This window comes from Eleginops maclovinus, chromosome 14 (genome assembly GCF_036324505.1).
Source record: "Eleginops maclovinus isolate JMC-PN-2008 ecotype Puerto Natales chromosome 14, JC_Emac_rtc_rv5, whole genome shotgun sequence".
NCBI lineage: Eukaryota > Metazoa > Chordata > Actinopteri > Perciformes > Eleginopidae > Eleginops > Eleginops maclovinus.
In genome coordinates, this window is record NC_086362.1 from 10,720,615 (window position 1) to 10,748,497 (window position 27,883).

A 27,883-nucleotide genomic window follows, 5' to 3' on the forward strand; every position below is an offset into this window, starting at 1 on the left:
AGGCAGTAATAAAATAGAAAACAAACAAACAGGCTAAAGCTAGAGCACAAGCAAAGACAGCACCAGTGACTAACTTCTCCAATACTGGATGTAGGCTACCATGTGTTCCTGTGGGCTCCAACAACAGTTCATGAACGTACTGTATTAACCAGAGATGACCCATTTTTGAGATCCAGCAGAGAATTGGAGGAGGTGAGGGGAATCGCTGTTGGCCTACACACTCTTACTCCAACGAAAGGAGCAGAATCCGAGACAGCAGCTGCCCACTGTGTTGCTTTTACCCTGTTTAGGAGATCCGAACCCCTTTTTCATCTTGCAGCTATGCGACGCAGGCCGCAGTTACCCTCAGTGTGCTTAAAGTTTAATTTACAACACAAAAAAGTCACAAGCTTAGTGAATTATTAACCCTTGAGTGTGAGAGCTGAACTGAGGTCAGAAATTGTGTGGAACGCAGCTGACACAGTGAAGTCAGGTGTTTCGGAGTTTTACGGTCATCCCAGGGGGCTGGTCGCGGGTGATCACCGCAATATGGGTGTTAGTAATCAGTGGGAGGGGAGTAAGTGCTGATAAGGAGCGGGATGTTTGCGTACGCAGCAGGACGGAGCTCTACTTTTTTACCGCGGGGGGCTCCTGCCTGTCTGCCTCTCTATGTCTTCGTGGTTTAATTAGGGCCCACCTACACCCATGTAAAGCAGGTCTGACAAATCACACACACACACACACACACACACACACACACACACACACACACACACACACACACACACACACACACACACACACACACACACACACACACACACACACACACACACACACACACACACACACCTAACAGAATATGCATGTGGGGAAAATAATTACAAAAATAATTCTGTACAGGCAAACTACAACAACAGATCTGGTACGCTAAAAACGATCGTCTTCATACAGATGGGAAGAAAAAGTAGCTCCTCTAAGATGGTTGGCGTGGTTTAACATCTGGTAGGAGAAAAACCCTGGAAATAACGTCATATAGGGGAAAAGGATTGGAAGAGTTGTTCAACAGCTCATGAGATTTGTGGTGATTACTCTTTTTTTAATAATAAAGGTTTGGAGGTAAAGGGATACTACAGGACCGTCTGTGTTGCTTTTGTTCTGTGAGATAAAACAAGATATCAAGAGTGGACCGATATGATTTGATTAGATTTGGGAAACGTGCATTGACAGATACAGTGTCCCCCCCCACCCCCCGGCATCCTCTTTAAAAATAAGTCATGCATAGATCCCCACTGAGAAAACCCATTTATATACTTTCTCCTTTGTACACATTTATATATAACTATATATAATATCATTTCTCTATATCTATATTTTCAGCAAAAAATTCTTTCCACAAAAAACAACAATTAAACAAATGCATGAAAATAAAAGAAAACAGAAGATGAAAGAAAGAATAAATCACAATCAAGGGCCAGTTTGGCACTTTGTCATGAGAACACACAGCATCTGTAAATTGACAGTAAATAGGAATAATTGAGAATTTTCTTTAGATTTTTTCTCCCTCGATGCAAACACAGTAGTACATACTTGGCACAAAGAATGCTGGTAGTAATGAAAGTGTCAGATATCAATGTTTTCAGAGCTATGCGATTACTGTATGTACTCTATGCCCACTCCTACAGCTCAGCTGCTTGTGAGTCCTTAGAGCAAAGGAGCCCTGGGGAGAGGGAGAGAACCACATGTTCAATGAGAGGAACAAAGCATGGATAAGACACAGATGTAGAAAAGAGAACAATATATGCACATAACACACCAGGTAGAGAAAAGAACAACATGATGGAAACTGCGAGGGCCGAAAACGCATTCGTCGTTGTGACAAATGTCAGGGGGCTTCGGTCTGGAAAGAGCAGACCTATGAAGAAAGTATCTCTGAAAGATCTGAGTCACCCCTTAACTGATCCTGTTCAGCTGCTTCTCCACACACCACCAGTGGAGCTGCTAAGTTTGACAGCATGATGGAGGAGGTGGAGCTGTTTTTGGAGAAACAAGAGTATAAGAGAACAGAACAAAGGCCCAAATCCAGAGGCCTCCCTTCTCGAGCCAGTATTTCTGGTCCTTAGTCCCTACTATACCCTGGTGGTAGAGTGGGGATGGGGCAGGGTGTTGTTGTGGCCGGTGGAAGGAAAAGTGTTGAAGGCATGAAGAGGCTGCATGCCAGTGATGGTACTGGGGATCATGGTGATGGTGTTAGGCGTCATCAGCGGCACGTCGTCGGGGGCACGGCGCAGCGCCAGCGTGTAGTCGGGCGGGCAGGCAGGTCGTAGGATGTCGTGGGGCCGCAGAGGCTCCATGTCGTGGTGAGCGTCGTGCTCCGAGTGCTTCATCTGAAGCGACATGATCTCCTCCTCCTGGCTGTGAGCCAGGTCATTGGCAGGCCCGCCCCGTTGGGGAGACAGCCGGTGGCGTCGCATCTCGTGCCGCTTGTCACGCTTGTAGTAAAGTGCGGCAAAGGCCAGGATGTTGAGGAAGAGCAGTGACGCCCCCACAGCGACTGTCACACTCAGCTCAGTGGAGTAGTCCCGGGTGTCACCGGGGAAAAGCTCCTGGCGTGGACGCTCCGAACCATAAGGCTCCGGATCAGAGGGGAAGGTAGGGTAGGGATGACGGGTAGTGCGAGGGCCCGGTGTTCTAGGCCAGGGTCTCTGGCTGCCTGAGCCAGGACCCGACGGAGAGCGGGTGGTTGTGGGGAAGAGCTCTTCATGTAGACTGTGGAGGTGGGGGACTAACTCCAGCCAGAAGGCCACCTTGTTGGCCCTGTAGTTGTCCCTAACACGAGGTTTTAAGCCAATGTGGAGGTACTGCTTGTCCTTGGAGTTGAACTTGGTCCAGATGACCTCTTCAAAGCGGTTTGGCTTTGTGTGAATGAACTTGGTGTCCTGAGGGACAGGCAGGTTGGGGTCCCTAATGGAGGAGAGAGGGGACATCTCGGTCAATATTTTAATCAATCTGGTTTCAAAGCTTTGTATTAATTGTGGCGACATCTGGAAAAAAACTTTAAACGACGAGAGACAGGACACTTAGCTTTTAGGAACTCTACCAACATGTGGTTGTTAAACAGAAAGAAAAAACCCACTACTCTACTACTGAAGAGGCACTACACCGAGCTAGTCTATCCTGCATTCGCACTACAGCAAAAAGAGAAATTCAAATATAAAAAATACAAATCATCAGATAGACCTACCCAGTCTTGGCGAAGTTGGTCCAGTAAGTCATGACCACGGCGCTCAGCATCACGTCATTCTTCGAGAAGTTGCATGGGAACAGATCCGTGGCACCGATCATGGGCACGCCAAATACGTACGGTATCTCATCTCCATGTGCGGCATCGGCCCATTCGGGGCGCGTCTCCGTCTGGCAGTGGTGGTAAAACGTGTAAAAGTAAACCGGAGACTGAAACTCGGCGTGGAGTTTAGCGGTGGCCACTGCCGGCGCCACCCACTGGTGGTCTGTGAACAGCGCTAAGAGGGTTTTCCTTCGCATATCGCCATTGTCTCTGTCTGCCCAGTCAGTGTACATGAACTTTATGGTCTCCCTCAGGATGTCTTTGCCTGGAGGATAAGACGCAGGAAGGGAGAGGGACAGGAAAAAAAAGGGGAAGGGGGAACAAGAGAAAAGTGTGATAAGTTGAGAGAAAAGAGTCGACAGGGATAGAAGATATTCATAGAAGTACAAAGAACTGGAATGACAGGAATAGGTAAAGACTGTTGTATGCATGTATGATAGATAAAGCTGAGGCAAATAGTGACTGAGTGACACAAAGGGCAAAAGAGGAAATATGCCTCTCTTAGAGAAGAATGAGTGACAGGCACTTGAGAGGAAGCGTGACTGCATTATCAAAATGCGTCTGTATTTTGACTGTGACCCGCTGTGAGGGCTTTGCAGGCTGATCTGTGGAGAACAACAGCACTGTGATTGGGAGCTGGCTGCCTGGGGGATGATGACAGACGGCATTAGTGCCCACGGAGTCTCAAAGGCCAAAGCACAGACCCACCACGGTGAAAGATAATCTGGATGATAGGCAACCTCTTTAACATGCCTGTCTTGGTTGCTGCTCTTTGCCGGGCTCACATTTGATCTCTTTTCTCATTCTTTGCCCACATATTGTTTTTAAAGACATTCAATTCCACTGGGAGCTCTATCTTTGGACATGTTGTTGTTTTAGCTATTTTTTGGAAAGCATATAATGATGATGAACAACAGAATATGAACCTTTTTTTTATAGTGTGTATCAAACTCATCTACCAGAGAATGTTACATCATTTATTCAATTGTTTTATAATATCAGTTTTGTGTTATTATGTATTGTTTACTTTTAGAACTTTATGTTCTTTTTATTTTTGCAATTTATCCTTTAATTTCAGTTTTGTGTGTGTGGGCCCCAGGAAGTTTTCATTACCGCCTCTAGGGTGTCATCCTAGAGGCGGTACACTCAGAGAGAGTACATTGCAGCCTGGATGGAGTACAATGTCGACGGTCCCTACCTTCAGGGTAGCCGTAGAGGTTGTCCACGAAGTTGGAGATGGTGTAGTCGAATGCGGCAGCTGTGATGCCATCGTTGTCCTCGCTGTCATCCACAAACTTCAGCCCCTCGCCTTGGTTCACTCCTATCAGGATGTCATAGTTGAGGAACTCCCCCTGGTGGTGCAAGAGGGGAAGTACATGTTGAGTGCTGAATTCAGTACAATTATGAAGGCGTTCTTTCATATTTGTATGTAGTATTTATGCCAATAATGGTCATGTTTAGCTTTTGTTGTGGGACAATACCTACAAGCTCAGTAAAAGGCAGGCACAAGGTGAAGGTGAATGAATTCAAGTAGGGGCAGTAGCAGTCCTACATAAAACTCATTTAAAGTGTTTGTAAGTGAGTGGTGCATGATGTTAAAATAACAGTATCAAGCAAAGCTGGAAACATACGTATACAGCCAATATCTTCATCTTACATTTATTGTCCATTTTTAATTTTCTTTCTTTCTGTTTCCCGTTTGAGTTATGATGATATTGTCATTTCTCAGTGTGAGTTTTACATTTGTTTGTCTATCATAAAAGCAATAAAGAATTTATCATAATAAAAGTATGAAACTAGGAAAATAAATCCAGTTGACATATACATGTATATTACATCTATACAATTATACCATATCCATTATATGATGATGATGATAATAATAATAATAATAATAATAGTATAAAGGGTCAAATCACTTTTTATATTATCTTTTTTAACACTTTCCCTCAGTCTGTCTCATTTCCTGTATATTATACATTACAAGCTGGTTATCCCTTATGTGAGAAATGTAAACAAATGGACGTCAATCCTGAGAATTAAGAACTTAGAGAGCTTATAAGTAAAAGCAATATTAAGAATTGCAAAAAAAGAATAAGAAATAACAAAATAAGAAGTCAGAAAATAATAAGTTTGATCTTTTGGATTATTCCTGGTCTGTTCTGTGTCCTTGTTTAATACTGTATGGTTTTACCTCCTAAAATTACTCCATTTAAGCTGAAAGAGAAAATCAGTCATGGGTTGAAGAGATCACAATCTGTGAAGAAAGGTTCTGCAAGTATACAATGATTTGTATGAATGGGATCACAAGCAAAAAAAATGTGTGAGCCACGGGTAGAGAATCTAACACGGAGCGTTTTAGGATGCAAGGTCACACCAGCTGCTAAATGTCACAGCCAGAGCCTAACTCTGTGGAAAGGTCACACCTCCTTCAACACGTTCTCCATGTTCTCTTTGCATGGTGGACCCTCACCTGCTGCATGAGGATCTCAGGGTCGTCGGGCACCACGTCTCCGTCCACCACAGGGCCAAAGGCGATGTGGTAGCGGGCTGGCTGGATGTCCTGGTCCACCAGCTCCCGGAAGTTCTTGCGCCTCAGGCAGTCGACCAGGTCGGCCGTCTCTGTGTACGTGCAGCCCACCTTCCGGGCCAGGATCTTAGTGTACTTGAGGGGCTGGTAGTTGACGGACCAGCTGGAGATGGCTGTTCCACTCTGAGCTATGGCCCTGTGGAACAGACCTGAGGAGATGGAAGAAAAAGATCATTATAACCCTGTATGAAGGGGTGAATATGACCAAAGCATGTTTAAATATTGTGTGATCTCTCTAAATGTCATGTGCTTTTCCCACCACGTTTGTTATTTGCCGGCAGGAAGGAAAGTTCTGTGTTATGCGTTTAGACTTCTTGATATGAAAATTATACATCTCTATTTCCACTAAAAGAATGATTACATTTTGACCACATCTAACGACAACATGAGGAAACCACCGTGGCGACAGAGGCCGGTAAAGACTGCTAAAACATTTTTTAAAAACTTCCAATTTCACTTTTTCATCTCATTATTCTCACTGGACTAAATTTGGCAGAGGCATTATAGGAGTACAGACCCAGAGCATCTCGAATAGAGCATGCTACAGGGCTAAAAAAGACGCCAAACTGGGAATAAGCTCATCTGAGACGTCAAGAGAGCCATTTTCCTTTCTCGTGCTGGCTGTTTCTTCTCTCCCTCTCTCCCTGGCTGTGTTCCTCCCTCCCACTCTTCCTCTTTGTCTCTCTCCGTCGCCTCGGTTCTGCCTTTCTGGTGCTGTTTGAACCACTCAAGTGGCTCGTTAAGAGGCCGCCTGACTCACTCCTTTCCTCTCGCGATCCCCTTTTTTCTTTCTCTTCCCTCTCTTGGGCTGAAGATTGGTCAGTTAATTATTAAGCAGAGCTACAGAGCCCCCTTTCCCTGGGAAATCAATTATAGTAAGAAGCAGCTTGGAAACAGCTACACCTACACATCTGAACAGAAAAAGACGGTATTATTCAATTCAAAATAAGTTCTCACTCCAAGAGAGCCTTCCTCGCTCAGTACTTAACTAGATTTGTCTACTATATTCTTCCTCAAAACCGGGATAATGTCTCCTCCTCTTCCCTTAAATACAGGATACTTTGGGTGCTGTCTCCCCCCTTTAAATCTCCAACCCCTTATCATATCAGCGTCACTTATAACCTCTCTCTGTCCTGTCTACCACTTCCCTCCTGCCATCCATCCTGTGCGTGTCTGCTGTCGTTTTTGATTTGCGACAGCGTGTTGGTGACATGATTGGTGTCCCTAAAGGGTGGGGATGACAGACTCCTTACCTGGCGTCCCTGGCGGGGGACAGTGAGGGGGGGAGAATGACAGACAGGCGGCGTCTAGAGGGCTGGTGTTACGATGGGTTGATGACAAAGCGGAGGCATGAGAATGGACTGGTGGCGGGGTGAGGGGGGTTGGTTGTCAGCAACAGGGGACAAGGGGTTAATACAGGCTTTCCCAACCGTTATGGTCCATCAGCTGCTTAAAAGGGGGGGGGGGGGGTGTCCCTGAAAACATATAATTGAGCCACAATGACTATCAATGGCTGGTTGCTTTCCAAAAATAAACAAGCAAGCAAGATATCCAGTGCACATTAGCCATCTGAGAAAAGGTAAATCATGAATACACTAAATGTACTTTTCTGGAGTTGAATGAGTTTTATATAACATGTGTCCAAATGTTGAGTACAAACCTGGAGATGGGAGGTAAGCTGATAAGTGTATTATAGCACTTTTGAGAAGCTTAGCTAGCTGTTTACCTTTCTTTTCCTTCTTTTTTTCATGTTAAGTTAGGCTTACCATCCTGACTATAGCTCCATAAATAATGCAGACAGTGGTATGCCATAGGATGCTTTTAGATATGATTTAACTCCTTATGACATTTTGAGAGATATCATCTACAAAAGTGGTTTAAACTTTGCTTTCTTCATTCTACAGTTGCTAATAACCTCAATAAGACATAGTTAGCAGTCATGATAATGCATCTCAACACTGGAGTTAACGTTTAGTATTTGCTCTTTCCATACTTTGGTTCCTAAACAGTGTACAAATTTAAGAAATAAACACTTTTAATAATGATCCAGTCTCTAATTCATTATAAACACACTTACGATGTAATGCTTACAGCACTGTACACAAAGTTATAATCACATGTTCAAAAGGCTTTAATGACTTATAAGGTGAAGTATCAAAACTTTTCAAAACTGCTAGTCAGTCTGTGCCATTTTTTTGCAGGGATTAAAGCACATAATAGTTCCCATAATACATAATCTTTTTACAATGGCTTATCCATTAACTGTCCTGAATCATTTTCAGATATTATACATTAAAAGCTGGTTATAAGTTGCTATAAATGGTCATTGTTTGCTTTAAGAAAACAGAAATAAATTAATTAAATATTAGTGGGAAACCTGCATCTAGGGACTATTAGGAATATGTGACATTATACGTCATTATTGTTGGTTTTTTATAGATATTTACAAGTGCTTATAACTATTCAGAGTAGAACACATAACCCTATAATGCAGCATAATTATGTTTGTGTTATATCACAGAAATAAGGTAAAACTTTCCACACACTATGCATGGCCCCTGTTATGACATCAATATCAAATAATTGGGGTTTTGGGAGGTTACTAACGGCTAATTGGATCACCTGCCAATGAGTGGAGAAAGGTTGGGTGTGCTGGGTTAACATGAAGGGTAGGCAGTGTAATTATAGGGGCTGGGATGAATGGACACAGTGACACGGCAGCAGGGTACAGATGCTCACTGGAGCTTTGACGACACACATTTGTTATTAAAGCACATCTACACAGACAGAATGAGTCAAAGTTAGAGACGTCTGCTTGGTGCTTCAGACACAAACACACACACACACACACACACACACACACACACACACACACACACACACACACACACACACACACACACACACACACACACACACACACACACACACACACACACACACACACACACACACACACACAGCGAGGATTCAGACAGATGTGAGGTTTTGTGAACACGCTCTCCTAAATCTCTCTGTCCACCGTTTCTGTCCTACGCGGTTTGTGAATGAATAGAGGAGAGCGATATTGAGAGAGAGTCCTTGAGCAGCTTCGAGTTACGATTTGAAGAGGACAGCTTCAAGAACGGCATGATCAAAGGCGCCGAGTGCGTGACCGTTTGGCTGCGGGTCGGCAGCCACACTGATCTCAATTCAGATCAAAGTGGATCGGTCCGTAGGCGTCTCTCTTTTGGTGGTGCAATGTTAACACTTAGCCCTCGGGGTGTGTTGTTGGTAATGGGGAGCACGAGGTCAGGCGGATGTAGGTTTTTTTTCGACGGAGGTAGGGCCTCTCTGCTGCAGAGCGGTGGACTGTTAACAGAGCCAGGAGCGCTCGCATACTCAGGTAATGTTGGCGATTCATCCTTCTCAGAAATGTACGACACAACCTGAATCAAACCTGGACTCGCTCATTAGCCCCATGACTGCTCAAATTCTTCAGTTCAAGAAGTGTCAAGCGCACATCACAGGACTTAACGATTTCTGTGCTAGATGCTGCTAGCAGAGTCTCAGTCTGAGCACATGGGACAGGACCCTTGCTGCTATGATTACATTTACACAGGTCATGAAATAGCCAAAGGATACTTAAATGAAAATGATGTTTGAATACAGAGCGAGTCATTCCAGACACAGATATAGGATCACACCTCCAGGTCCAATAGGATATGAAAGTATGCATTGCTACCTTGCTTTTCAGCAAATACGCATTGTGGCTAAGCGATGAATGATCTAAGCTTTAACATTAATGGATCAAGTGTAATTCATGCAACCAACTACAATCCATTAGTCAAAAACGTGTTGAAACAAGTCATTTACAGGGTTGGACCGAGACTATTAGCATCACAAATACACATTTTTATTGCAGGAATTCTGTGACCAGTGGGAAGATTTTGCTTGGTCGTTTTTCAATAAAAAAAGTAAATGACGAGGTGACAGACAAGGGAAAATGGATCTGTACCAAGAAAACAAACAGAGTGAGTCTCTAATTACCTTCTGAGTGGTGCGAGAGGATGAGGAGGTTGACGCAGGAGGCCCCAGCTCCAGAACCGAAGATGGTGATCCTCTCTGGGTCTCCGCCAAAGTGGCCGATGTTCTCGTTGAGCCAGCGCAGGGCCTGAATCTGGTCCAGCAGGCCGTAGTTCCCCTTAGCGGACTGATCACCAGTACTGAGGAAGCCTGAGGGAGGACATTGAAGAGGGGAAATGGATGGAGGAGGATAAAGAGAGAGACAAGAGGACGTTAGTATCAGGACATTTAGTACCTGTCTGGCAAACGTTCTCTACTTTGGCCTGTAAATCATCTTCTGACCGAGAGGGAATTATTGAGTGTTTGCGCGACACCGTCATTCACCAAACGACAGAGAAAGCGTAGTGAGGCAGACAAACTAGCTTTCTTAGATCCTCTCGGTAAATCTTTAGATTAAAGGTACACAAATTCACCATCAACAACTTGTTAATTGAGATGCACATTAGCAGTATATTGGCTCTTTATTAGTCATTATAAAACAGTTATTAATGCCTTACTCTACATGACCATATTCTACAAGTAATAGGACTTTAGTTAAGAGCTTTTCCTCAATAACCTTCGAATTAGTGCTTATTTATTGCAAGTAAGGAAGTTGTTGAGTTTTGGTCTTAATATGCTTTGCTCCATATGGGTCTAATAAGGCAGTAGTGATTCTCCCATAATAACACCAAACAAATATGGTCTATTCTTATGTAACAAGCCATACAACTACACGTGTTAATTGTGTCAAAATAACTAAAAATTAGGTATTTCAAACTTAGATTTCTAATTCTTTGTTTTGCTTCATATTGTGTTTTGCTGCTGTAACAAAAAATGTCCCAGTTTGGATTGAATAAAGTAATTCTGATTCTGATATGTTCCCTATTATAATGTGAAGTCTTGTAGGCAAACCAATAGTACTTACACAATAGGTGAAAGGTGATTATTGTGTTTTTGATTAATATGGTATAACCATGCCATACATTTGAAAAGTGTCAATAAAATGTTCAATACAAATTCTACTAAAATATAAATGTGCAAATATGAAACATACAGATCAATATCACCTTGCTCTTGGTAGCTCAACTCTCAAGTCTCAGAACAAATATACCAATTAGCATAAAACTGTATTTAACACACTTAAGAATTTACATCAACTACAGGTTCGTAAGGAGCTATGGAAAATAGTCTGTGATAACGACAAATGAAAGTACAGACAACAAAGTACGCAGTATGCCGCGAGACTCAGGCTAGCGTTAGCAGCATTAGCATCATTCTGCTAGTTTACAGATAGTTGAGAAGAAAAGAGAGACTTTCAAAGCTCCCGGTTGCTTCTTCTTTTGATCTCATTCAAGGTGTCAGTAGCTTGTAGATAAATTAGCTAACTTTGTAAACTTTTGTTGCCCATTCAATCTTTCTGCTCCGACCTTCATCACAGGCGATGCATACGTCTACTTTCCGTAAGTCACACACACTGACGCACGTGCATCATGACCTGTCAATCAATCGCAGCTAGAGGCGGGACATAACCAAACCACCTTTTCTGAGTGGCTGATTCCTCTCTGCTTGTTTTAAATGAGGCAGAATCATTATTAATCTATATTAATACCTATTTTAACCCTCTTCTTGTCACTGGGTTACATGTACAAAGACCTACTTTTCACCGCTTAACCGTTCTCTATGAATGTTTCTAGACAGAGCTGTCTAGATAAATAATAGTGTCAAAGTTTTTGACAGAGTGTGATTATCAACTTGCTATTTGCAGGCCTCATACTTTTTATTTGTTCCTAAGGTCATGCAATGCATAATAGGGAGCATATTCTAAGTTATTTTGACACAATTAACATGCGTAGTTCCATGTCATGTTATATACGAACAGACCATATTTGTTTGGTGTTATTATGGGAGAATGATTATTCTTGTGGTACTACTGCCTTATTAGCCCCATATTGAGCAAAGCATATTAAGACCAAAACTCATGTACAACTACTTCCTTAATTGCAATAGATAAGCCCTAATTAGAGGGTTATCGAGGAAAAACTCTTAACCAATGGCTTATTACTTGCAGCATATGGTCATGTAGAATAAGGCATTGATAAGTGTTTTATAATGATTAATAAAGAGCCAATATACTCAAAGCCACTTACAGTACAGCAGCCCCAGAAATATAGGTGACACCAATCTGAATCACACCCATAACTGGTGATGACTCATCCTGCCTGGAATTCAGGATTGTGGAATGTAAAACTACTTTTCTAACCAACAATTTTTGGCATGAGAAAAAAAGCACGTGAAGGTGAGCAGCATGCACAGCACCAGGAAAACAGGAGGAGCTAAATGAAAATCCGACGTCGTTCGCATTCCTACTGTGACATTTTAAAATGTCTTCAAGGCAAAATGTCCTGGAAGCCACAATATGATATGATATCCCTGAAACTCAAATTCATTTTTAAATTCCCAGGTAAAGGATAAGACTTGTGGCATTCTATTTGTGTGATGTCAACACATCTCGTAAAAATGGAACTCGGTAGGTCACTATTAAAAACCCATGAAAGAGCCACACACACGTTCCTTCATTAATATGAACATGGACCATTTAGTTTGATTTGATTCAATCCCACAAACATAAATATAAATTATCTCTAGAGGAAAGAAATATGTATTAATCCGCAACTGAAAATAGTCCCCAATAAATGTACTATTTACTCCTATTTTAACTAAATTGCTTAAAAAAACTTGTTTTAAAGGTTTCTGAGATTAAACAAATAAAGTATGCCAGAATACAGTACAGAATATTCATTGAGAGGTTCAAGATTTCCATGTTCAATAAGAAAGATATACTTTTAATGTTCTAATCGTATAATGATTTGGACTACACCTTCTCTCTAATGTTTGTTTGTACATACAGAACATTAGCAAACGTTTTGTTTGTTCAATATTTTTTCTGATCCTTTGGAGTTTTATATTTTCTGGATATGTTTTTTTTAAAATTGTAAATTGTGTAATTTCTAGTTTTATCTTTTATTCGTGCTTCTTAATGCTAAGGTATCTTTGGCTCTTTGCTGTAACAATGCACACTTCCCCTCTGTGGGACGAATAAAGGCATTGTGAATTTCTTAAATGCAACAATTGTAGTTGAGGATTTTCAACATCCTTTTTGCAAATAAAATGTCCCTTGTAATGAAAAAGCACTAAATGTCCCTAAACGTTTCTCTCAAAGACATTCATCAGATTACTGCCGCTCGCCTCTTCTGTTTGCTGACATTTGCCTCTTGTGATTAACGCTGAGCATCTTCAACCAAACACCTAAGTCTTTTTAATTTAAGCACCCATTAACTGGTAATCGCTCAGGTCCTCATGGCTCTCTTAATTAGAGCTTTATTAAAGGCAGGTGAACTGGAAAGGTCATCCATCAGGCCTGTACAGTAGAGGTTAAACACTCAGACCAGATGCTAGGAGACTAGCACACAGTGTGTTGTCAGCTCAGGGTTACTAATCAATGTTATCAAGATCCTTTATCAACATTTCTAATTAGACTCAATATAAAGTCTCAAGCATTCCTCACTTAACTACATTTATTTGAACATGAGCCACTCCTATAAATAAGGTGCATTTTCACTTTTTCTAAATATTATACAAAGATTAGGAAGTGCCATTCTTCAAAACTATAATGCAGAACAATAGAATGAACCATGGCTGATTCATACAATTCTGCCCTTAATATGTAGAGGCTGTTAAAGTGCCCTCACATATGAATATGATATATATTTATAATATTTTATTGAACTCAAGTCAGATTTCACACATACATATTTATACTGAAAACACAAATGTATGCATACCAGAGGTGGAAAAAGTACTGAGATCTTGTACTTGAGTACAAGTAGAAGTACCAGAGTGTAGGAATACTCTGTTACAGTAATGACTTTGGATACTCCAGGGTAGCTTGTGAATTTACTCCAGGTTAAGGGTTGATTATATTTCATATCATTAATCCAAATCTGTAAAGTAACTAAAGGTATTAAATACATGTAGTGGAGTAAAAGTACACCATATAAATATGAACTGTAGAGGAGTAGCATAAAGTAGCATAAAATGGAAATACTCAAGTACAGTAGAAGTACCTCAAAATTGTTCTTAAGTACAGTTCTTAGTTAATGTGCTTAGTTACTTTACACCACTGATGCGTTTTTATAGTAAATGCTTATACCTACTGAAGTTACAATACCCCCTTACAATTTCTCTCTTCATCCTTGAAATATAATCAAAACCAAATCGATAATAATAACCTCAGATGATCCGAAAAAACAAAGAAGGATCGAAGCACAGGCAGTAACCGCATTTCATGCTGCCCTTTAAACACACCACAAACAAGCAGCTGTGTTTCAGTGCATTAATTAAAGCGGGCACAAACACGAGCGAATAAGCCGCCTAATGCCCTACTGTAATCATCATGATATATTAAACATAACCAATTATGCTCATGAGGTCATTCATTAAGCTAATTAATGAAACACAAACCAATGTTTCTATGTCAGCGGAGTTTCTTGCACAGAAAATAGGAGCGAGTCTAAAAATTCAATAAGGAAAATACACTTTTTCTTGTTACCATTCTTATAAAAATGGTACTGGTGGGGCATTAAAGGCTGATCTAGGTTCCACGGTGTAGGAAGACACCCTGTGTCCGAACGTTATCTTGTTACAGTCAAACTGCCGTCTCTCCTGCACCTTCACGCAGCGTCCATCTGACTGTGAGTCAGTGTACAACAGCGGGCCACTTCACCCGTCCTCTCTTCCTCTATAATCTGATAAAAGGCTCGGGAAAGGAAAGGGAAAAAAACAGAGGAGCTGGTTAAAGCGGCGCAATGCAAGATGAAAGCGCGGCTCGACATGAATAGCCTTTAAAATGGCTGTGATAAGGAATGGTGGTTAGAGGGGGGGTAAAGGGAGCGGGAGCGAGAAAGGAGCTGAGGATAGTGGGTGTTCTGTGAGTCCCGGATAGAGGCACAGTGTTTCATCTGCCTCCAAGACACCAGAGGTTGGGTCTAACACACACCAACACATAAACGCACACACACACACGCACAGGGACAGTGATCAAAGGCTGACACTACAGAGAAGACTGCCTCCTTTTCTCTCACCTCCTTCTCTCTTCCACACACAGAAACAGACACACATCAACACATGAAGACAGAGGAAAAATGCATACTCGTATCTCTTATATCTCCAATGCACACACACACAGGACACACAGAAAGTCTTTCCAATCATGCAAGTGCCCACCCATGCACATTTTTCTTTGTATCCATCCTGCAGTCACAAAGAGCTTTTTATGAGCCGTCATGACAGCATTTTTATAGAATGCACATAGGTGTCTTGAATGCAGAAATATTTGTCATAAGGATTTGTGTGTGTGTGTGTGTGTGTGTGTGTGTGTGTGTGTGTGTGTGTGTGTTGCTGTGACTTTTGAGTGCAGATGTGATTAGGAATTGTGTGCGTACAAACAGAGCTACACACTGCGTCCCATGGGAATCCATTGTTAGAGGTTGACATGGGAGCCAGAGCTCTCTGCGGGAGAGTGTGTGTGTTCTTGGCAGCATAGCAATTATTGTCTATCAGAGGAGAGAGTGTGTATCGTCCGGAGAAATGAACAGATGTGGGCAACTCGGAGCATCTGAATAATGTATAGGACACACACACCTCGGATTGGTTCTCGGAGGTGATGAAAGCGTGTTGGGTCGAACGCACGTTTGCAAACTAAGCGTATTATTGCAGCGTACCTCACTGCAAGGTAAAAACGCACTTTCGTCCTGCAGCCATGCTAAAAGCTTCGCCACTTTTCAGAGCGTCACGCCAAAGGATGGGAAAAAAGGAAGTGGTTTAAAAGTGGAAATATAAAAAAAAAAATCCCCTTCTTTCAGCGCGCAAATAAAAAGGGCTTCTTTTCCACAAACACCGCTCCGGCTTAGATACAGCAATTGGCCTTGGGTGATTCGCTGCGCTCCTCTCCTCCTTTCTTTTTCCCTCTCTAATGTTGTTATTACTATTGGCTGGCTGTGACAACCAAATTATCTGTGAAATGATTCAGATTTTACACCATCATACTGGCCAGGACCTTTCTAAGAGTGTGGTCTGGTGTAAACCCCTCCCTGAGCAGTAAATGATGGCATTTTAAGATGTGTACAGCTGAATGAAATGGAGTACTGCTTGGTGTCAGTCAGCAATACACCCGAATCTCTCTCTCTCCCAAATGTACTTTTCATCCATTTCTTTCCATCACAGTCACCTTTGACTTTAACAGATCATATTTATAGCAAGTATTTTAGTTTATTTAACCTTGTCATTACTGCAATAGATTTAAATGCCCTAACTACAGGGATTCACAGAACATATTGGATGCATTAAATCCAGAGTTACTGAGTTACCTAATGCCACATCATATTAAGGGGCCCTTTTATGCTCATTTTCAGGTTCATATTAGTATTTTGTTCCTCTCCTGGGACATGTCTTTATGCTTTAATGTTCAGAAAGCTCTTTAATTTTCTCATACTACTGCTGCAGCCCCTCTTTTCACCCTCTGTCTGAAACCAGAGCCCAGTCTGCTCTGATTGGTTAGCGGGTCAGCTCTTTTGTGATTGGTCAACTGCTTGTCCCGCCCCTTACCCTAACAAGTACAATGTGTTGGAGAGTAAGTTGATATAAGGGTGAGTGTTACATAGTGGGGACCATTCCCTTGAGTTTTTACAGGCGAGAACTCATTTTTCAGATTATACGAGTGCCAAAACATTTTTTTCTGTAATCCTGTTGATAAACAAAAACACAAACCCTGTAGAAAAACCTTTAAAATGCTTTGGTGCGTCAAATTTTAAATGTTGTCAAAGTTTCTGGCACTTTTTCCTGCCTCTCTCTTTCACTGGTTATCCTTTTCATGGATGCTCCTTCATTCAGTCTCTGATCTCTCTGGTCCCCTGAGGCTGAAATATGCTCATCTTTCAGGGTTTAGTCTGGTGCCTCTGAAGTACTGTCCTTCGCGCGCGCGCGCACGCGCGCGTGCGTGCGTGCGTGCGTGTGTGTGTGTGTGTGTGTGTGTGTGTGTGTGTGTGTGTGTGTGTGTGTGTGTGTGTGTGTGTGTTCGGTGGTTATCGGGAGCACTCTCAGTGGACTTTCTTTTAAGCCTTGTCACTGTCTCGCCTACCCTTTAATGAAGTCGAAGTGTGTGTGTGTGTGTGTGTATGTGTGTGTGTGTGTGTGTGTTTGCTCATATCAATGAGTTTTGATGTCGTCTCAAGCTGGGTATTGTCATACTGTATGCTCTGTGTTTGTGTGGTACAACAACACAGAGGATACTGCGGCAGCAAAAGTAAAAACAAGTGTGTGTGTGTGTGTGTGTGTGTGTGTGTGTGTGTGTGTGTGTGTGTGTGTGTGTGTGTGTGTGTGTGTGTGTGTGTGTGTGTGTGTGTGTGTGGACACTGGTGAAAGAGAAACCAGGCCAACTCCCAGCAGATTAGGGCTATGTGCACAAAAAGTGTTTCTCAGAGCTTCAATCTGCACATGCACTTCTATCTGCGAGTGTGTGTGTGTGTTTAGCATTGAGGAGTGTGATTGCTCATCTTTTTGTCACGGGCCGGTCCAAGTGTGACACACACACACACACACACACACACACACACACACACACACACACACACACACACACACACACACACACACACACACACACACACACACACACACACACACACACACACACACACAGGAGGATGATAGGGAGGGAGAAGGACGAGAGCTTCTGACAGGACACCGAATGAGTCACAAAGATACAAACACAGTCGGAGGGAGTGAGACGATGCACTGTCAGGTGTGTGTGTGTGTGTGTGTGTGTGCGTGTGTGTGTGTGTGTGTGTGTGTGTGTGTGTGTCAGGACAAATAGAAGGGCAAGTATCTATTTCACTATCATTCTTTAACTATAGTCTTTACAGAGTGGCGTTGTGTGTATCGATCAGGTTTTGTTGCCTTGTGAACATTTTTACAGCCCTGAAGAACAATAGCTCACCTGCTTGATCCAACACCCCCATCATGATCCTTTCATGTTTATGTGTGTGTGCTCAGAATCGCAAAGCCTTCACCTGCCATGTCTCCTTTTCTTTTTTTTGTATCTCTTCCTCAGCTTCTTTCCTTTCCCTCCCCTCCTGCTTATCCATCATTTGGCTCCCCTGGGTGTTGCTCTCTCTGGGGGCTTCTAACCAGTCAGAAGGTAATGACGGGTGAAATGGGGGTGCTATGGGCCAGATCGGCAAGATGTGTGTGCGTGGGTGTGTGTATTGCATTCAGACAAAGCTACAGTAATTGTCTTTAGTCGTTGCTGTGTTTGACACCTGAACTGTAAAGATTTGAGCGTTTTCATTTCATTTGAAAGATTCAACTTTATTGTCATTGCACAGAGTACAAGTACTAGGACAATGAAATCCTAGTGTTAGGAGCAGTGGGCTGCCATTATGTACGGCGCCCGGGGAGCAGTGTAGGTAACCAGTGCTCAGGGACACCACGGTGGCACTAGGTCTTTCGGGGACTTGAACTGGTGACCTTCCAGTTCCCAGGCCAACCCCCTATGGACTTCGCCACGCACCACCGCCCTTGATAATTGAGGTCAGATCCTGCGATTGTTGAGTACTCTGCCTCAAGCTGATCTAATAATAATTGGTAGTTATTGGGTTACATTATGTGAAACTGTATCAGATGCATGTTCATTCAGTTGAAATTCTCCGTTATTTGCCACTGACAAGCCGTAATCTGACTTTTAAAGACCCTGAATACCTATTTTCTCACCCACTTATCCATTAACCCAAATGTTTTCTTACATTTTGTGCCAAATCAAATTAGTTTTGGTAATTTTCTGTTGACAAATTGTTATTTATTGCTTGTATAACCAGCATTATCAATCAAATATAATCAAACCACGTCCACACAGTCCTGATAAAGACAAGTATGAGTATTTAACTTCAAAAACAATACCTTAGGAGGCTTGATTTCTAACTTTTATTTTAACTGTGGCTTTCTTTAGTCAGTAATGTCTAATATTACAGATAATTTACACATTTGAAAGTTTCCAGGGCCTTTTATGTGGCACTAAAATGAATTATTTTAGACTTACATAGAGTTGAGGGACTTATATCCCTCAACTCTATGTATATCATGACTTTATTTCATAAAATTAGTAAAGCTACAAAGACACTGGATCCTATTTCCCATTATCTTACCATATAGTATTTTTAGTAACAGCTTAATGTGTAGCATCCAATACAGGGCCAGGCTGAGATGACCCGATGACATCATGTTGGCCATTCAACAGTTCCTTTAGAGACTTATTGGTATCATCACTAAAGATGCATTTGGTGGAGTGGCTAAAACTACCCTCCTCAGAAAAGTAAAAATCTACAAATCCCCAAAAGCTGCTGGGGGAGACAGAGGGAGGAGAAAATGAGCTAATGAATCCCCACACTGCTGTCCAGGCAGCTGTGCAGTGGTTGGGATTTACCGAGCAAAACAAACAAACAGCAAAAACAAATAGCTAGACACTCATTGTGCGTCTGCAGGGGTGTGTGAATGTGTGTGTCTCAGATCAGCGGAGCGTGCTGGGCTGCATGCAGGTGTTTTTTCTTTATGTTTATGTGCATGTGTCTTCTATTTATGTGTTTTTTCCTCCACCGACGCTAGTGGAGTGATTAGCCAATGTGTCTGTGCGTCTCTGGAGCTAAAAGTAGACTTTTGCTATTCCACTACGCGCTGGCAAAATGCTGCAACACTTCAAACAGAGCCCATGCTGGGTTGGCCTAGATACTGTAAACCTCCTCACACATCATTCAGTTTGTATGGCACTCAATATAACCAGCATGGTGCAGTTGAGCTGAGCGTGGGTTTTGTTCAGCTGGCACCTAAAATGCTTTTATTGGAATCATTTTTATTTGAGCATTTGTTATAGCTTATTATGAAATAGATCCTACATCGTGTTAGGTCTGCTATTGGCAGGCTTCGGGAGCAAAGGATAACATGTAACGGGATACAAATTAACAAATAAGACGTATCAGATTACTAGCAGTGTTACAATGTTAGTAAAAAACTGAAAAGAGCCTATTGTGTTGCTGTAAAAGGAGCAGATCTTACTTTACAATCTGTACTGTCCTGTAGGCTCATACTTTACGTATTATACTGTATTTCAACAATATATTATAGGTATCAGATACATACGAAACATGTCTCTGATCATTTTTGCTCAAAATACCAAAACAGATCATGTATTATAGCATGCCCTCCGTTTCAGCCCCGTTTCAAAAGTGCTGATCGTGTGACTGTAGCTTTAAATGCAAATGAGTTGCTGCTGGCCACGCCCCTTTGCGGACACGGTTCTGGCCCCCACCCGAGCAGCTCCATGGAAGAATAAATAAATATAGATTTGTTTCATTTCTTCTGTGAATTAAGCACGACACGTGTTTTGAGCCTCCAATTTGAAAGATATCTAAAATGATTGAGGATAAAGTTTTTCTATGTTCTGCCTCACCTTTACAAATAAATATAAAAATGTAAATGCTCCGGTCCAAAGTGTTTACATTATTTATTCAGCTGCTAGCCTCTTTCTCAACTGATCGGCCTCACGCTGTTAACTCATCCCCTCACTATACACATCACACACAGCACATATTTACACCATTGCCCTGTCCATCAGACGTAAAACAACATAACAGACATTAATGGAGGCGCCTGATATTTCCCCCTTCCATGGCAGTGTAATTAAAATATGCAAATGTATGATAAAAACTATTTCTCTCTGATGGCGACCATGTCAGTTACCCAGAATTGGAAGGTAATTGCGAGATAAGGCTGCTTTGCGTTAGAGTGTGGATGGCATGGGCCCGTGGGTGTGTTTGTTTGTGTGTGACAAAGAGAAGTTTATCTTGAGCGCATAAAGAAAACAATCTGACTACTGCTTCATAAGTGAGTGGAGGACGACTTCTCAAAGCCCTCTGATAGCTTTGGATTACTTTTTCTTGCAAGTATATTGGGTAAACAATTGAAATAAACGTACGCATTAACTGTGTATTTGTCGAGACGTGCACATAAAGAGTTTAATATTAACTTGTGTTGTAGTCCTTTGTTTACTTTGGCAACATAGTGACATCACTGTGTAACACTCACCCTTCTATTGGCTAGCGCTCCAACACATTGTTCATGATAGGTTAAGAGGCGGGACATCTCTAAGTGGTTGATTAATCACAACAGAGCCGGCCAGCTAACCAATCAGAGCAGACTGGGCTCTGGTTTCAAACAGAGGGTGAAAAGAGGAGCTGCAGCACAGGCAGTCTGAGGAAAATAAAGAGCTTTATGAACATTACAGCATGTAGACAGGTCAGAGTATAAAGATAGGGCCACTTCAAATAAAAGTACAGAAGAATCTTCAGCAAAACCCCTTTAAAGTTTTCATTGAATTAATGTTCCATCAGCTATTTGTACAATATCTTCAGCATACAAACTTTGAAAAAATAAAAACCTTGCCGTCCGTCACATGATCAACTTGGTTAGGTTGAGGTAAAGATTAGGGTTAGGGTTAAAGACACAAAAAAAGTGGCAATGTTAGGTGACAAAGAAGCCCTGTTACTAAAGTACAGATGAACGTGACAATTAAATAAAATTGTGTTAAAATGGAATTATTTCTGGATATGTTTATACTTATATACTACTTAAATGATATGAGTCTATTGTTATCCTTGTTCATTTACAGTCCTCCTTCAGCTGCAGAGTTATGTACACACGAGAACCTCAAACAGTGCATGATAACGATACTTTAGTGCCAAACAACTCATTATCCAAAATAGCCATTTTCAAAATAATATATAAGATATCACTGGTTTGATATGAGTGATGCATTCATGTGTCCATCCTTTTGCAGCTGTTAAAGGATGAGATAAGAACATGAACCACTTGTTATACTGCCAGTTTATCTGCTTCCATAGTTGCACATCCTAATGTATTCTATTTTAGAATTGTAAGTATAAATCTGCAAAGGTAACTACTAACTAATGTTGTCAAATAAATGCAGTGGAGTAAAAACGACAATTATTGCTGCCCAATGTCCAATAAGAAGTAAAAAGTAGCATGACATGGTTAAAGTACAAATAATGTTAAGTACAGTACTGAAATGTACTCAGTTACTTTCCACCACTGTACGAAAGCATCCCAGTGCTCACCAGGGGCAGCAATGGCCGACAGAAATGCAACTCCGAGCAGAAAACTCAGGGGAAAGCTAATGAAAGCGTCTTCATGTCAGTGGAAATAAGTGAACAATCAGCAGGGTGAACGGCACAGAGAGAAAGCAGCTGTCAGGAAACAGAACGCAGTGTACCTTGATAGGCAGGGCGGATCTATTCATCCAATTTTCCCTCACTCTCTCTTCCTCTGTTATCTCCTGGATCTGTGCCTCGCTGCCTTTCTTCTCTCTCTGTGCTTGCACCAGCCCAGGCACTGTGTGAGTGTCTCAGTACCAGTGGGTGACTTAGTAAATGTAAGTACTGTACGTACACATTCACTCAAGTATTTTCACTTGTTGCTTCTTTATACTTGTACTTTTGACACTAATACATTTATTTTACAGCTTTAGTTGCTACTTAGTAGATATAAATTGATAATACAGAATATAAGTAATTATTAATGATGTATTATAAGCTAAACTACCCAGCAGTACATCAAGTAATTCAAATATACCATGTGCCAAATGCATTCATTCATCATAAAACAATAATGTATTATATTTAAATCTCAAATAATACTTTTACTATTTATGCATGAGGTATATTTGATGCCAATACTTTTTGACTTTTACTTGAGTATAATTTTGAATGCAGCACTTGTAACAGGATATTTTGACACTGTAGTAATGCTACGTTAACTGTGCTGCATTCCATCTCATCTTTCCCCCCTTTCTCCCTGAAGCTGTTCTATCAATTACAGCCAAAAAGCCCGAATGCTAAAGCAGTATTTCAGAGACTGTCCCTGAGCAGCTGACTCCGGTAACAAGACTGCAGAAGACATTTCATCTCCTCTCCTCTTTTTTAATCTCGCTGTCCGTCGCTGCCCTGTTTGATCTCTGAAGCAGACTGAACTGTAGGCTGCCCGTATATAATAAGTGTCTGAGCAGCAGCACAAGTACTCGCCTTGTAAATGACGTGCTGTGTTCAGGGTCGGGGAAAACACAATGCGCGACGCAGAAAGGATGATTCACGCTTTCACTAGAAATGAAAATGCCTTTGTGGAAATGACGTCTTAGTACAGTAGAAAGACAACAACATAAACCAGGTAGCTTTAATGGGAGACATATCTGGAACATTTTACATTTTATACCTATCAATGAGTTAAGAGGACTTGATATTAAAGGTAACGCCTCATGCACTATTTAAAAGTTGTTAACTGGACCCACCCTGCCAAAAACAAGTTGTCATATTTTATATGATAGCATCTTTCCTTTTCCCTGTTGTTTTGTATTGGATTGGCAGTCTGTGTTATTGCTAATAATTGTTCATGGTGTGTCAGATTTTAGTCATCAAACAGACAGCAAGCAAAAAAATATTCTGATCACTCAAATGGTTCAGAAAAGAGAAGGAAGTCCCGATCGCACCAACTGATATCTCTCCGTATGACTGATAAATGCATGTGTACACTGTATTCTTCCATATATATGTAATGAGAACTACTCGTGTACACAGCATGTCCTGTCCTGTGCGTGTGTGTTTATTGATCTGTGCGGGAGCAACTGAATTTCCCCTTTGAGAGGAATAAAGGGTCTTCTTCTTCTTCAAATACTGCTACTCAAAACTCCAACATAATGTAGAGACACCCTTTATACCTCCCTGCTGTTAGCCAGAGAAACCTTTGGCTTTCCAAAGTGTATTGACAATACAAGGTTTGAGGAGTACACCCTTTTTCAAAGTGTTTCAGCACCATGGACAACTCCAGGCAGAGTCATTGAACGAACAGAAAGAACTGTTTTCCACTCCCGTATTGTCAAAACCTAGAAAAGACATGGAACCTTTGAAAACCTTCTGTGTTTAGATTTGGATTGTGGATTAGGTCACCGTTTTTACAGTGAAGTACAATTTTAAATATGGATATATTAAGGGGAATAGCCTTAACACACATTAATACAATTGTGCATATTGGATCCAAAAAAGTCAGAAAGCATGCAGAAATATTCTAATACACCATTTTTTAAAAGTGATGCCTTTAAACAGCATGCTAAAAATGAGAATATATTCGGCTAAACTTGTATGATCGCCATCAGGGGTGTCTCTGTTTAGATGGAGACTCAGGGGTACCCATAAAGCCCATTTTTTTGGGTCAGTCCGTTTTCATTTTGACGCACAGTGCAGCTTGAGCTTTCAGGGTTTGATTACACCTCTGGAAACTCAGACATGCTTTCTTCATGTTAATGCCTCTCAATCTCCTGTAATCCTATGGGATACCCTTGAAGGTCAGCAGGAAACATGGTTTAGGTTCATACTTTGAACTCCAAGCACAGTCACAGTCATCTCTCTCCCCATAGTGACCACTGACTAATGCAAAGATGTAGAGTAGCAGGAGAAATGTTGTAAAATAAAATGTAAAATCAAAGAGTTGTGTTGTCAAAGAGTGAGATATAGAAAAAGTGATTGGCAGAGAAAAAAAATCAAAGTCAGTATGTATGTGTGTACCGCCAATCTACAAAAGACTCACATGAAAGTTGTCTAAAGCCTTTATGAATAATGCATACGACAATATAAATAGATGCAAGGCAACCTGAAACCCCTCAAAGTGTAACGTTTCCTTTACGACACATTTCATGGTTGTGTTCACCAGAAATGACCATTATTCAGATGATTTCTAAACCACCATCAAAACCAAGCTGTGAAGTCTCTAAGCATAGCCGACCATAAAAAGACCAAATTAATACAAATGCACTCGGCTGCAGTGGAGGTTTTTGAGAATTATTTACACTTCAGCACAGGGATTAAATCTTCTGACCCATCCAAAGTCACAGTTTGGCAGATCAATTTTGCAGGGGGGGAAATTGTGCCAACAAAGATTGGCAGTGGCCGTGCTTCTGCTGGACTAACACGAGTGGAAATTACAAATAGGCATCATCTTATTTTCTGGCAGAGAAACCGCTTTGACTGTTAGGCGACATTAAGCCATGTTGTTTTTTCTCAGAGCGTGGAAACTTCCTGCATCCAGGTGTGATTTTGAACGTGGCATGGGTGCGACGTATCATGGGATAAACTACAGAAAAAAAGACAGTTGTTTTTCTTCTCCTCCCTTCCTCACAACCTTTGCTTTCTTCTTCTTAACCCCCACCTCACAGCTCCCACACACACACCATCCGTCTTCAAGGCGAGCCACAGTCTATCACCCTCCCGCAGCATGAGACTATTAGACTTATCTTAGCCGGAGTTGCTCCTAATTTGGCAGCCTCAGAGCAATGGGTGTCCTATGTTGAAAGTTATCAGAGTGAGGCCAGCTCCCTATTTGGCAGGCAGAGGGGCAGTGCCACCGCTGTCTGTCTGCCAGGTTGATTAATAAGCAGTGGCAGCGCGGCTACGCTAACAGACTGGCCTGCCTTAGCGCTTCCAGAACCCTGCTAAATAAATGGCACACAAACACACACACAAACAAGATGTGTTTACCTACACACAAACACACCGCTCTCTCTTCCACGTTTCCTTTGCACACACTCAAAACTGCAGGCAACAATGCAGCACAGTACAGGTTTGCTGATAACACAAAACAGGAATGCTAAATTAGCATAAACATGAGAACACACACATGCACTCATGCTATTAAACTGCCTCATCTGTTTCAGCAGCGTGTGGTTTGAGTGACACCTCATCAGAGCAGCTTTATGGCATTGTTGTGAACGCACCTTTGCTCTTAAGCAGCGCAGGCAGCCAGGCAGAACGGAGCACTTCCTGCTTTTACTGACAGCAGATACCAACAAGACAGAGGAGGGGCGGAGCCAAGCACATGTAGCACACACCAGCATTCACAACAAAGAAGCGGGGTATGCTGATGAAAATGAGAGTGACAGAATGTATGATTTGTCTAATTGTGACCAGATCTCTGAAAACAGCAAAAGCGATAATCTGATAGCAATTTCTTCCTAATCCTCTACCCTGATTTTTGCATAAACCCCAGGTTTTGGTGCATGTAAATGGTCTGCAAAGGCTCAAATCCCATTTCCAGAGGGAGTTTCTCTTCCACAAACCCCTCCCTCCCTCTTGCCTGAAACGCCTTTATTGTAAACCTTTGTTCACAGCAAAACATGATGACATCACTGTGTAACATTCATGCTTTTATAGCGCTCCAACACATTGTACATACATGTTTTGCTAAGGGGCGGGACATTTCTCTAAGCGGTTGACCAATCACAACAGATCGGGCCAGTTAACCAAACAGAGCATAACGGGCTGTGGTTTCATACCGTATGAGAGAAATAAAGCCCCTTTTATGTAAACACATCACAGTAGAAGCACAAACAACAAACATGAATCTGACAATCAGCATAATATTGCCCCTTTAAATGTAACGGTAAAGTATTTTCCAAAACAACACAGCAGTTTTTATCAAGCATCAGTGAAAGACCCAAAAGTTGTTGCCGTCTATTATGATCTGGGGAATTATGCATGTGGTGCACTAATGACAGCACAAAACTACCAAATTATCTTGTATGCAGACATTTTCAATGGATCATTAATTTTCGTTGTAGCATTTAAAGAATTATTGTTGGTAAATTAAATTGAATTTTAATATCCAAGCACAAAGTGTCTTGAGACTCAATGTGGACTTTCCTTTTTGCGCTCATAAAAAAATGTCAGATTCCGTCTAATGTTTCTTCCTCTTTCTACTCTAACCGTTATTTGCAGCTACTGTTGCAGCAACTGGAGGTGTTTCTTCTCCACTCCCACTGTGGGTGTTCAGTGGGTGTGTGTGTGTGCGTGCATCAACGGTAGCATTAGCATAAGCAACAGGTGTAAACAGTTGTGGGTCTCCATCAAGGTGTTAGCTCGGGGAGTAAGAGGGAGCAAAACACGGGCAGGTGGGCTTGCGCGGTGGGACGCACAGACGTTCACTTATTCATGGACACAGCGTGAGACGGTGGGGAGGAGTATAAACAAGCGTACATATACACAAACACACAACTGCCAAATTCTGACTTGCTGATATTTATACCCACGTTCTCCGGGTAAGATGGATATGTGTGACTGTGGGTGTGTGTGTACCCAGGCTTGGGGAGTAACGGAATACATATAATTCAGTTCGTAATAGTATTCCCTTAGTCACTTAAAGATAATAGCAGATTAGTGGTACTTTCAGGAATAAATCTGTGTGTGTGTGTGTGTGTGTGTGTGTGTGTGTGTGTGTGTGTGTGTGTGTGTGTGTGTGTGTGTGTGTGTGTGTGTGTGTGTGTGAAAATGTGATATGACCGTATTTCTTTACACATACACCAAAAGAGCGTGCCATGCTGTTTTCTCTGCGCCCTCATATTGACCTTGTGTGTGGGTTTCGAGGGGAAGGTGGTTTGACATTGGCTACCCACGATTCCTCGCTGCGACCAGAGAGCCATATAGCTCATCCCCGGCGGTTGTCAAGCACACCGTTGCCTGGCAACTGGCCTAAGGTAGCACGGTGCAGGAGATGACGCGAGGAACGACCTGTCGATTTGCCTTCACTCATCCGTTCTTTTTCTCAACAGAATTCCCTTTTCTTAGACCACTTCCTGATTTGAAAGTGTGAGTAGAGACTTTAATAGATAACTTTGTTCATTGTTATGTAGAGTAAATTAAAACATGAGCCTGAGCAAGAGGAGGCAGTGAGACAGATTCTCAAACATGTGTTTACTCCTCTCA

General features: G+C 41.8%; 1 protein-coding gene across 1 annotated transcript in view; it reads right to left on the reverse strand.

Annotated features, from left to right (window-relative positions):
* Positions 1-2,108: 2,108 nt before the first annotated feature.
* The window catches only part of nlgn2a (neuroligin 2a), a 168,654-nt gene continuing 142,879 nt past the window's right edge, over positions 2,109-27,883 (reverse strand). The window contains exons 5-9 of the mRNA XM_063900657.1: positions 9,945-10,130; positions 5,799-6,064; positions 4,524-4,677; positions 3,224-3,590; positions 2,109-2,943 (exon numbers count right to left, since the gene is read on the reverse strand). Of these exons, the coding sequence (XP_063756727.1) occupies positions 2,109-2,943; positions 3,224-3,590; positions 4,524-4,677; positions 5,799-6,064; positions 9,945-10,130 (1,808 nt within the window). The remainder of the gene's footprint in view (positions 2,944-3,223; positions 3,591-4,523; positions 4,678-5,798; positions 6,065-9,944; positions 10,131-27,883) is intronic.